Here is a 12,668-nt window from a genome sequence, read left to right as displayed (position 1 = left end):
AATCACAAGGTTTCTTTTTATGATTTTTGTTTATTTTTGTGTGGTTTTATGCTCAACTCTGGCTTGGTTACCTTCATATATAGAGTGTCCTGTATAATAACTTTGTAAAGCCATCAATAAATCTTGGGGATTTATTTAAACGAACCTGAGATGTGTTGATGTTTATTTAAAGGTGGACCTTGTTACACATAACTATGATGACAGATTGACATGGTGCAAAACAGAAAAAGTCCAAACAGGGTGATATTGTGACATACTGATAAGCCTCATCTTTCCATTATTGTTACACTCTAGAAAAATGGTGGGTTAAAGTTAGGTTGAAAATGGACAAATCTAGTGATTGGGTTAAACCCAGCAGCTGGTTTTAATGTTTGCCCAACCTGCTAGGTAGTTTTATGTAACTCAACTATTGCTTAAAAATGACTATATATATATATATATATATATATGGCTGGCTTAAAATTAACCCATAGTTTGGAAATTGAAAATCAGACACATGAGGCAATACTAGAGGCAACAATAATAATCAAAAGGTGAACATTTATGAATAAACCATTTTATGCATGTTTATTGCTTAACTATTTTATTTAATATTAATAAATGTTAATTTCCAACATATTTTGGGTTCATTTTAAGCAAGCAATACAGCAACTTTTACATAATAGTTGAGTTAAATAAAACTACCCAGCAGTTTGGGCAAACATTGAACCCAATCGCTGGGTTAAAACAACCCAATTGCTGGGTTTGTCCATTTTCAACCCATTTGGGTTGTTTTTAACCAAACATTTTTAGAGTAATAATAGTTGCAACTTCCACTCCTAAATGTGCATTGAATCTTGCCAGCAGTTAAAATTTATACTCCAGAACCATATTCAATATCACATCTAAGGCTGTCTTAACTGGCTGAGTTAGATGGGGATTGACACTAAACAGTTGAAAATCAGTCCAGAGTCTCTTCAGCTGTAAATGTCACTGGCTGTTAAAGTCTTTTGTTGATTATAATAAACTGACATGTAGATAACACACACATAAGCTGTCTTTCAGAATGCTCTCATATATAGAGCATTAGCCTATAGATCAGATGCATACCATATGCATTACTGAGCCACACGGTGCTTATGGGGTGTCGCTCCGGGACGGGTTAGTATGAGGCCAGGAGGGAAAAATCACAGTATACTCACTACAAAAAACTAGACTACACCACTGGTTCAGCTGGAGGTAATTTGCAGCAAGCACTACTTGTGTTCAGAGGTGGATCCACGGTACTGATATAAATAGGCGGATCATTTCGTCAGTTTTAGTGAGTTCACTCTCAAGTCTGGAACAATGTTTGCACGTGGAGTCATCGTCCTTCTCTGTGTCCTAGGTGAGTAATATCATGATTTCATTCTCTAAAACAACTGATATTAGGATCATTTACCACATCAGATTTCACCTTTGCTACTGTAAGATTTAACACTGGAATCGGGAAACGCACCGGCGCGTTTTGCAGGATTTTTTTCACATTGAAGCAAAACAGACTTAAAATACTCCGTCATTTTTTTGGTCATAGAGACAGAAAAAATATATCAATTGAAACTATAGTGCCCATAGTGATGACAATAAATATTACTCCTCTGTATAGAAAATTGAAAAACATATATGAATCCATCAATATTTCTCCAAATGTGCATGCTTTTAAGCTAAAGGTCTATATAACATGCCATAGAGGTAACATGAATGTTCAGACGCTTTGCATCACAGAAATGCATTATATTCTAAAGTATTTTAAAAAGGAAAACCATTATTTTAAACTGTAGTAATATTTCACAGTATTGCTGTTTGACTATAATTGGCCTATACAATTTTTTTTTTTTTTTGTCAAGTGTGGACATTATATTAACATTAATACAGCTGATATGATCCTGTTATCAACTTTAATCCTTGTTTTTCCTTCTTGACACTAACAGTGGCCATATCTGATGGAGTGAGAGAGGTGAATAAATAAAGACTGTAGAATTACTTCTCTCCATGTTCAAAAAACTTTCAAAAAATTTTCTTTATGTGACCAGTCTGAACCTGAGCTTATCGTGTGCCCGATGGACTATGAACCTGTATTTGTAAATAATTCAATGTTTTATTTTTGTGAACAGCCTGACTGCAAGCCTTACTCGTCTAAAGGATGCCCAAAGAACTATAAACCTGTGTGTGGATCTGATGGAAAAACATATGACAATGAATGCCTGCTGTGTGCTGCCATGAAGTGAGTTTAAACAAAGTACTGTAGGTTTAAAAACGAATTAGTCACTTTCAAACTTTAATCCTTAATCTCCCCCCAACCCATCCTCCCCCCCCCCCCCTTTTTTTTTTAGGACATTAAATACTACAATCTTAATCCAGAAGGAAGGCGAATGTGATCAACCTCAAGAGGTGTGACATAGGAATGGCACCATAATTCAGCTTGACAGACCTTTACTCAGCATTATTGTGCTCATGTTTCATTCATTATAACCTGAATGTGAAACAATTGTAGAATTACTTCCCTCCATTTCAAAAAACATTTTTTTTTGTGACCAGCCTGACTGCAAGCCTTACCCGTCTAATGCATGCCCAAAGAACTATGAACCCGTGTGTGGATCTGATGGAAAAACATATGACAATGTATGTGTGCTGTGTGCTGCCAACAGGTGAGTTTAAATCAAAGTACTGTAGGTTTAAAAATGAATTACAGTCACTTTCAAACTTTAATCCCCCTTTTTTTTTTTTTTTAGGGAATCAAATACTACAATCTTAATCCAGAAGCAAGGCAAATGTGATCAACCTCAAGAGGTGTGACACAGGAATGACACCATAATTCAACTTGACAGACCTTTACTCAGCATTATTGTGCTCATGTCTCATTCATTATAACCTGAATGTGTAACAATTGTAGAATTACTTCCCTCCATTTCAAATAACTTTTTTTTTTTTTTGTGACAAGCCTGACTGCAAGCCTTACCCGTCTAACGCATGCCCAAAGAACTATGAACCTGTCTGTGGATCTGATGGAAAAACATATGACAATGTATGTATGCTGTGTGCTGCCAACAGGTGAGTTTAAATCAAAGTACTGTAGGTTTAAAAATGAATTACAGTCACTTTCAAACTTTAATTCCCCCCCTTTTTTTTTTTAGGGAATCAAATACTACAATCTTAATCCAGAAGCAAGGCAAATGTGATCCACCTCAAAAGGTGTGACACAGGAATGACACCATAATTCAACTTGACAGACCTTTAGTCAGCATTATTGTGTCTCATTCATTATAACCTGAATGTGTAACAATTGTAGAGTTACTTCCCTCCATTTCAAATAACTTTTTTTTTTTTTTTTTGTGTACACAGCCTGACTGCAAGCCTAACCCGTCTAACGCATGCCCACTGATCTATGATCCCGTGTGTGGATCTGATGGAAAAACATATGACAATGTATGTGTGCTGTGTGTTGCCATCAAGTGAGTTTAAATCAAAGTACTGTAGGTTTAAAAATGAATTACAGTCACTTTCAAACTTTAATCCCCCCTTTTTTTTTAGGGAATCAAATACTACAATCTTAATCCAGAAGCAAGGCGAATGTGATCCACCTCAAAAGGTGTGACACAGGAATGACACCATAATTCAACTTGACAGACCTTTACTCAGCATTATTGTGCTCATGTCTCATTCATTATAACCTGAATGTGTAACAATTGTAGAATTACTTCCCTCCATTTCAAATAACTTTTTTTTTTTTTTGTGACAAGCCTGACTGCAAGCCTTACCCGTCTAACGCATGCCCAAAGAACTATGAACCTGTCTGTGGATCTGATGGAAAAACATATGACAATGTATGTATGCTGTGTGCTGCCAACAGGTGAGTTTAAATCAAAGTACTGTAGGTTTAAAAATGAATTACAGTCACTTTCAAACTTTAATTACCCCCCCTTTTTTTTTTAGGGAATCAAATACTACAATCTTAATCCAGAAGCAAGGCAAATGTGATCCACCTCAAAAGGTGTGACACAGGAATGACACCATAATTCAACTTGACAGACCTTTAGTCAGCATTATTGTGTCTCATTCATTATAACCTGAATGTGTAACAATTGTAGAGTTACTTCCCTCCATTTCAAATAACTTTTTTTTTTTTTTTGTGTACACAGCCTGACTGCAAGCCTAACCCGTCTAACGCATGCCCACTGATCTATGATCCCGTGTGTGGATCTGATGGAAAAACATATGACAATGTATGTGTGCTGTGTGTTGCCATCAAGTGAGTTTAAATCAAAGTACTGTAGGTTTAAAAATGAATTACAGTCACTTTCAAACTTTAATCCCCCCTTTTTTTTTAGGGAATCAAATACTACAATCTTAATCCAGAAGCAAGGCGAATGTGATCCACCTCAAAAGGTGTGACACAGGAATGACACCATAATTCAACTTGACAGACCTTTACTCAGCATTATTGTGCTCATGTCTCATTCATTATAACCTGAATGTGTAACAATTGTAGAATTACTTCCCTCCATTTCAAATAACTTTTTTTTTTTTTTGTGACAAGCCTGACTGCAAGCCTTACCCGTCTAACGCATGCCCAAAGAACTATGAACCTGTCTGTGGATCTGATGGAAAAACATATGACAATGTATGTATGCTGTGTGCTGCCAACAGGTGAGTTTAAATCAAAGTACTGTAGGTTTAAAAATGAATTACAGTCACTTTCAAACTTTAATTCCCCCCCTTTTTTTTTTTAGGGAATCAAATACTACAATCTTAATCCAGAAGCAAGGCAAATGTGATCCACCTCAAAAGGTGTGACACAGGAATGACACCATAATTCAACTTGACAGACCTTTAGTCAGCATTATTGTGTCTCATTCATTATAACCTGAATGTGTAACAATTGTAGAGTTACTTCCCTCCATTTCAAATAACTTTTTTTTTTTTTTTTGTGTACACAGCCTGACTGCAAGCCTAACCCGTCTAACGCATGCCCACTGATCTATGATCCCGTGTGTGGATCTGATGGAAAAACATATGACAATGTATGTGTGCTGTGTGTTGCCATCAAGTGAGTTTAAATCAAAGTACTGTAGGTTTAAAAATGAATTACAGTCACTTTCAAACTTTAATCCCCCCTTTTTTTTTAGGGAATCAAATACTACAATCTTAATCCAGAAGCAAGGCGAATGTGATCCACCTCAAAAGGTGTGACACAGGAATGACACCATAATTCAACTTGACAGACCTTTACTCAGCATTATTGTGCTCATGTCTCATTCATTATAACCTGAATGTGTAACAATTGTAGAATTACTTCCCTCCATTTCAAATAACTTTTTTTTTTTTTTTTTGTGTACACAGCCTGTCTGCAAGCCTAACCCGTCTAACGCATGCCCACTGATCTATGATCCCGTGTGTGGATCTGATGGAAAAACATATGACAATGTATGTGTGCTGTGTGTTGCCATCAAGTGAGTTTAAATCAAAGTACTGTAGGTTTAAAAATGAATTACAGTCACTTTCAAACTTTAATCCCCCCTTTTTTTTTAGGGAATCAAATACTACAATCTTAATCCAGAAGCAAGGCGAATGTGATCCACCTCAAAAGGTGTGACACAGGAATGACACCATAATTCAGCTTGACAGACCTTTACTCAGCATTATTGTGCTCATGTCTCATTCATTATAACCTGAATGTGTAACAATTGTAGAATTACTTCCCTCCATTTCAAATAACTTTTTTTTTTTTTTTTTTTTTGTGTACACAGCCTGACTGCAAGCCTAACCCATCTAACATATGTCCACTGAACTATGATCCCGTGTGTGGATCTGATGGAAAAACATATGACAATGTATGTATGCTGTGTGTTGCCATCAGGTGAGTTTAAATCAAAGTACTGTAGGTTTAAAAATGAATTACAGTCACGTTCAAACTTAAATTTTCACTTTATTCTCTCTTTTTTTTTTTTAGCGACTCAGGAATTGAAATCTTTATCGTGAAGCAAGGCAGATGCGATGAAGATCTGCAGGTGTGACACAGGAATGGCAGCATAATTCAGCTTGACAGACCTTTAGTCAGCATTATTGTGTCTCATTCATTATAATCTGAATGTGTAATGGTTTAATCCTTAAATAAATGCTGCATATTGAAGCTGTTCTGTTTTCTCCCTTGAATCTTGGAAAGACGAGACTAAAAATAGGTAAAGATTTACTTTGAAGGAGGCACACAAACCACAACTAGAGAGCAGAATATCATAAAAGATGTGCAAGCTTTTGTTAGATTATCAGGTAGACTTAAAGTCATCAGTTGGAAACGGGCGCTGACGGAGAATGATCAAGCAGATATAAAGACAGTGTAGTACTATAAGATTCTCAGGTTTATTAATGAAGAAGGGTCATATTTAAAGCAGAATCATCACCGATGTCCAGGCCGTCCAATCACAGTGCTCAAAGATCAACACCTACCATATATGGCATATTAAGAAATATAGCACGTCCTGATATTGCTGAGTTAGATGCGTTCCTGGGTCTACGTATTTTTTCAATCCTGGAACAACATTCTAGTCTAAAAATTTAGTCTTAACCCTATTCCTACCCCTAAACCTAACCCTACTCATAAGTTATCCCAAAAATCAGAGGGAAACGATAGATGAATAACACTGATGTAGAAGCACCAATTCATGATTTATGCCTAAACTTGACATAATCTGTAAACTTGTCCCTCAAATCTGACTGGTAGATTTGAATGTTGTACCAGGATTAACAAAAATGTTGACCCAGGAACATGTTGAACTCAGCAATATCAGGTTATGCAAGAAATATACACTCAAATATCTAACCTCTCTTATAAGTGTGTTCAAGGCCTAGTTCTTTTATTTAGGTGTGTCTAAAGAAGTTACACGAAAACAGTCAAAAGTAGAGTCTAAGAAATATTAACACACAGAAAGCACTAAAAAAAACCTCAAGTGCTTTCCATTCGACCATAAGTGCCCTGCGAAGTGGACAGAACATGGAATACAGGAACATGGATGCATCACTTCACAGGAAGTGGAAAGGAAAGCTTACCCACCAATCATTGCACACCTCTCCAGTACTTGAATTAGTTTGAATAAAATAAAGGTGGTGAAAATGACTTGAGGCTCTGGCGTTATTACTGATCTTTATTAAACTCACATGTGGTTTATATGTCGCTGTTTAAAGAGTAACACTTTATTTTACAGTGTGCTTGGTACATGTAATTACTATAGTATTACAAATTGTGCATAATTGCATGCAACTGATATTAATCCTAAACCTAACTGAATAGTAAGTACATATATAGTTAAAGGGATAGTTCACCTAAAAATGAAAATTGTCATTAATTACTCACCCTCAAATTGTTCCAAACCTGTATGAGTTTCTTTGTTCTGTTGAACACAATAGATATTTTGAAGAATGTCAGTAACCAAACAGTTGATGAACCCCATTGACTTCCATAGTATTTTTTCCAAGTCAATGACTACCATTTAAAGGGTTCATTCATAAATGAAAAAATTCTGTCATTAATTACTCACCCTCATGTTGTTTCACACCCGTAAGACCTTCGTTCCTCTTCAGAACACAAATTAAGATATTTTTGATGAAATCCGATGGCTCAGTGAGGCCTGCATCACCAGTAAAATAATTTCCTTTCTCAATGCCCAGAAAGCTACTAAAAACATATGTAAAACAGTTAATGTGACTACAGTGGTTCAACTTTAATATTATGAAGTAACGAGAATACTTTTTGTGTGCCAAAAAAACAAAATAGCGACTTTATTCCACAATATGTATTGATGGACGATTTCAAAACACTGCTTCGTGAAGCGTCAAGCTTTACGAATCTTTTGTTTCGAATCAGTGGTTTGGACCGCCAAAGTCATGTGATTTTAGTAAACCAGGCTTTGTTACGTCATAAGTGTTTTGAAATTTCAATAGTTAACGTGACTTTGGTGAATGACAACAGCTTGTTCGAGATGCCTTGCTGCTAAACTGTCCTATCAGCATATGACATCAAAGTACCGCAAAGTATTTGTGATGAGGATTGAATTGCAGAAATATCCATACTAACCTTGTTCACTCGTGCTTGATTTTAATATCGAAATCAACCGAGAAACAAGAGCTGCAAGTCAAAGACAAATTAGATGAACGTTTTCCATCTAGGTAAGCTCAACCTCCATATTGCGGCTTACCGTTTTTCCCAACCTCCACACTGAGGTGTCGGGGTCATGGAATAAGCCTTTCTCATACCATATATTTTACATCAGGTGATGTGTGGGTATGAGAAAGGTTATAGTAGCTGCTGGGTGGGCAGCCGAGGCCGGTTACGAACTTCTCACACAGACAACACCAGACAGAGTGTTGCTACCCATACTTCCCCTCCAAGGATCTGGGAGGCGGGGCAACGCTCGCAAGCGAAGTCCTCGAAAAGGCAAGACGGATCTGAGGACCGTCATTGCTGCTTAGAGCTTTGCCGAAACCGAAACCAAACAGCGTTCACCTCTTCATACGGTGCCTGTCTGCATTTCGGTGCCCCCACAGGGCATTATGCTGGCCGCACAAAACACACCTGGGCCCAACCTCGAGAGGCTGGTTCCCCGAGTATTTTTTTCCCTCCAAAGCCAGACGGCGCTTACCTCTTTATATGGTACCCGTCAGGGGGGCGCTGCGAGTCACCCAAGGGTGGCTCGCGCTCTTCGTGGCAGCCCAGTCAGTTGTTCTCTGCCAGTGCGCCGATTCAGGGCATTGTGCTGACTGCCCAAAACACATCAGGAGCCAGTCTCGAGAGGCTGGTACCCTCAGTAGATTTCCTGACAGAGTGAAGTCTGTCATTTATATCTACAATGGGTCCTGCACAGTGGTGGTCCCGAGCAGGCTCTGGTGATGGCACAAGCGGTAGTGACTCTTCTGCGAAAGAAGGCTATAGAAGGGATCCTCCTCCCGGCAGGAAGTCAGGGGTTCTTACAGCCGTTATTTCATTGTGCCAAGGAAAGATGTGGGAGTTGTGTCCGATTTTAGATCTGCATCAGCTATCAACACAAGTTAGCAATGCTGACAATAATATATATTGTGTCACAAATCAGGTCTGAGGACTGGTTTGTTATGATATATTTAAAAGACACATAGTCCCATGTATCAATTTCCTCAACACAGGAAGTTCCTAAGGTTTGCTTTCAGGGACGAAGCATTCCAATATTGGGTTCTTCGCATTCCAATATTGGGTGACAGGGCTAGCACTGTCACCCTGCACCTTCACCAAATGTGTAGACGCGGCTCTGACGCCCTTGCATATGCAGGGCATCCGCATTCTAAACTACACAGAAGTTTGGTTGATTCTGGCTCAATCAGAGCAGATGGCAGTTCAACATTGAGATGTTGTTCTCGCTCATATGAGAAGGTTGGGGTTGAGACTAACGCAAAGAAAAGTGTGCTTTCTCCAGCTCAGAGGACCACCTATCTAGGCGTGGTATGGGATTTGGTGATTATGCGCGCCCGTATATCTCCAGCTCACATAACATCAATTCTCACTACTGTCTCAGACATAAAGCTAGGCCAGTCACTCACTGTCAAACAGTTCAGAGACTGTTAGGTCTTATGGCAGCAGCGTCCAACATGATACCTTTTGGCTTGCTGAACATGAGACCACTACAGTGGTGGCTCAAAACCAAGGGGTTCTCACTGAGGGAGAATCTTTTTCGTATAATCAGAGTCATGCAGCGATGCTTACATGCTCCAGTCATATTGAAGCAACCTTGGTTTCTGTCCCAGGGACCTGTGTTTGGGGCTTTCAGTCGTCGCGTCACGCTAACGACAGATGCATCCCTCACGGGCTGGGGGGCGATCATAAGTGGTCGCTCGACTCGAGGTCGGTGGCAGGACCATCATCTTTCATGGCACATAAAACTGCCTGGAGATGATGTCGGTATTTCTAGCTCTGAAATATTTCCTTCCAGACCTCAGGGACCATCATGTTTTAGTTCGATCAGACAACACATTGGTGGTCTCATATATATTCAGGGGGGTCTGAGGTCACGCCCCTCATTCAAGCTGGCGAATCAGATCCTCCTGTGGTCCCAAGGGAAACTGCTCTCCCTCAGAGCGGTATATATCCCAGGGTATCTGAATGTGGGAGCAGACATCCTGTCGAGGCAGGGGCAGAGGCCCGGGGAATGGAGACTTCACCCCGAGGTGGTGAAGCTCTCTTATAGAGAACTATGGCTAAGCCCAAGTGGATCTGTTTGCGTCTCGAGAGGCGACTCACTGTGGTTCTCAATGTCAAACCCAACACCTCTGGACGCTATAGTACAGCCGTGGCCGAGGCTACCGCTGTACACATTTCCCCGATTGCGCTGCTCCTGGGAGTTCTGAAGAGAGTTTGCAGGGACAGGGCCCGTCTGCTATTAGTAGTATGGTTCTCGGACCTGGTATCTCTCCTCGACAGGTCTCCATGGAGATTCCGATCAGGAAGGACCGTCTCTCTCAGCTCTCAGGTGGGCGGTCTAATACTGCACCTCCAGCCCGGAGTTATGGAAGCTGTGGCCGTGGCCTCTGAGGGGGCACAGCTCATAGATTCCGGTCTCTCAACTGAGGTTGTTGAGACCATTCTCCAATCCAGAGCTCCCTCCACGAGGAAACTCTACACCTTGAAGTGGAGATTTTTCACTTCTTGGTGTGAAAATCACCAGTGGGATCCAGTCAACTGCCCGGTTAGCGCAGTACTGGAGTTCCTGCAGGAAAGATTTTCTTCAGGGTTATCCCCCTCCACGCTAAAGGTGTACATGGTGGCCATAACTGCTTACCACACTCCTTTCAGTGGGGTATCATTGGGGAGACACCTGCTTATCACTCGTTTCCTCCGTGGCACTTTGAGGCTTAGACCTGCAGTTTGCACAAGAGTACGGCTTGGGTTTTTGGCCATTGTGTTTCAAGGCCTTTCTATGGCCCCCTTCGAGCCTATCGAAGAGATTTCAGAGAATTTCTCACACTTATACAGTGTTCCTCCTTGCTATTACATCTCTCAAATGAATTGGAGACATTCAACCCCTGTCGGCATCTCCATCATGCCTCAAATTTGCATAGGTCCTCACTAATACTGTGAGACCTATTGTACTGCAGGCCTTCTGTCCTCCTACATTATGACGTCGGACCAGGAAAAGCTTATCTGCTGTGCACAGTTTGAGCACTGGATGCTTATTACCTCAGAGCTATGCTATGTGGACTAAATTTAAGCAAATCTTTGTATGTTTGGGTCTCCTAAAAAGTGTACCCTGCATCCAAGCAGGGAACGAGCAAGTGGGTGGTTGAGGCCATCTCACTGGCTTATGAGTTGGCTGGTCAGCCTTCAACTCTGGCTGTTAGCCCACTCTACAAAGAATATGGCAAAATGTCTGTGATGCAGCAGGCTGGTCCTCACCACTCACATTCTTGGGGTTTATGAACTAGACCTCAGCTCCACTTCAGGGGTGCAGGTGTTACTGTAAGTTGTGTGCCTCGGCTTCACACGAACGGTCACTTTCTCATATGGTGACGTTGGTATTGTCATTTCCATAGCGACTACGCAGCACGAGTTCTCTTGAAAGGGAACGTCTCGGTTATGTACAGTAGGTGGACAACCAAAATGGGTATTACCGCCGTGCATACCGCCGCCGCAGGGCCGTTGCTTTAACTGAAATTCAGTCGCGTGTAAAAAACTACCGCCAGGTGGCGCAAAGGGACAGATTGGAAATTGACTGTAATAATAAAATGTCGGTTTGTAAACAGAGATGAAAGGACGAAGTAAAACAACAACAACATTATAATATAACATTTTAACATCCTTAAAAACCTTTAGAAAATGTAAAGTGAGTTAATTTAAAAACGTGGGATAGTCTTTGGCTACAGTCTATGCATCAAAAATGAAAAGAAAGACCTTTACACAAAGTCTATATTATGTATAAAGTATATACGTATATATCTATTTATTTATTAGGAGCACACACACACGGATTAAAAATGTAATATTTTCATTCTGGTTTGCTCTTAGCAAAAAAAAAAAAAATCCTTCAAGTTCCATATGTGGAGCGAAATGAGAACGGTCCAGCATTAAGACTGAATTAAGAGCAATAATTCTAATTAACTGCTATTGTTCTTGATTTTTTTGGCTTTAGGCTATATATGTAGACTAATGTTTAGTGAATGTGACATTGCAGACAAAAATACCATCAGGAATAAATATTTAGGCTAATTTACTCATTAAAACCAAAGGTGTTCATCAGTGATTGCACATCAAGAGCAAGGACACGTTGTGTGCATTTTGTTTTGTGCTTTTACCAGAACGAAACGCTCGATTGTCTGTGTGAAAACTGCTCGTGTGCACGAGCGCCATGAGAACTGATAACAGCAGCAACGAGCACTAGCCATGATTTCATAAACACATTCTAGCGGATAGATCGCCTGTTATTTAACACAGACCTATAGCCTATCGAATTGAGATATTTCTTTCTTTTTAGGTACAATTATTAGCTTAGTTTAAGTTCATTATTGAGATGTTTCAGATTCTCGCAGAGAGACAGCTGAAAGCGCACCCTGTTTTTTATTTTATTTTATTTTTCAAAAGTACAAGGTTTTGTTGTTATTGTGAGTGTTCACAAATAAAAGTAGACCATTTGTAGTCT

The 12,668-nt window shown here is 39.8% G+C and overlaps 1 protein-coding gene across 6 annotated transcripts in view; it reads left to right on the top strand.

Annotated features, from left to right (window-relative positions):
* Positions 1-1,242: 1,242 nt before the first annotated feature.
* Positions 1,243-12,668, top strand: part of LOC137019393 (ovoinhibitor-like) — a 70,073-nt gene continuing 58,647 nt past the window's right edge. For 2 of the 6 annotated variants that reach the window (XR_010895012.1, XM_067384815.1), the window contains exons 1-21: positions 1,243-1,366; positions 1,950-1,975; positions 2,133-2,242; positions 2,352-2,409; positions 2,557-2,666; positions 2,751-2,808; positions 2,960-3,069; positions 3,153-3,210; positions 3,361-3,470; positions 3,550-3,607; positions 3,759-3,868; positions 3,952-4,009; positions 4,158-4,267; positions 4,347-4,404; positions 4,556-4,665; positions 4,749-4,806; positions 4,956-5,065; positions 5,145-5,202; positions 5,359-5,468; positions 5,548-5,605; positions 5,766-5,875. Coding sequence is in view for 5 of the 6 variants with exons in the window: in XM_067384815.1 (XP_067240916.1) it covers positions 1,327-1,366; positions 1,950-1,975; positions 2,133-2,242; positions 2,352-2,409; positions 2,557-2,666; positions 2,751-2,808; positions 2,960-3,069; positions 3,153-3,210; positions 3,361-3,470; positions 3,550-3,607; positions 3,759-3,868; positions 3,952-4,009; positions 4,158-4,267; positions 4,347-4,404; positions 4,556-4,665; positions 4,749-4,806; positions 4,956-5,065; positions 5,145-5,202; positions 5,359-5,468; positions 5,548-5,605; positions 5,766-5,875 (1,688 nt within the window). In the remaining variant the exon portion in view is untranslated. The remainder of the gene's footprint in view (positions 1,367-1,949; positions 1,976-2,132; positions 2,243-2,351; positions 2,410-2,556; positions 2,667-2,750; positions 2,809-2,959; positions 3,070-3,152; positions 3,211-3,360; positions 3,471-3,549; positions 3,608-3,758; positions 3,869-3,951; positions 4,010-4,157; positions 4,268-4,346; positions 4,405-4,555; positions 4,666-4,748; positions 4,807-4,955; positions 5,066-5,144; positions 5,203-5,358; positions 5,469-5,547; positions 5,606-5,765; positions 5,876-12,668) is intronic. The other 4 variants (XM_067384842.1, XM_067384832.1, XM_067384850.1 and 1 more) reach the window with 4 other exon arrangements.

Source organism: Chanodichthys erythropterus, chromosome 1, assembly GCF_024489055.1.
Source record: "Chanodichthys erythropterus isolate Z2021 chromosome 1, ASM2448905v1, whole genome shotgun sequence".
Taxonomy (NCBI): Eukaryota; Metazoa; Chordata; class Actinopteri; order Cypriniformes; family Xenocyprididae; genus Chanodichthys; species Chanodichthys erythropterus.
This window is presented reverse-complemented; position numbering and strand designations above follow the sequence as displayed.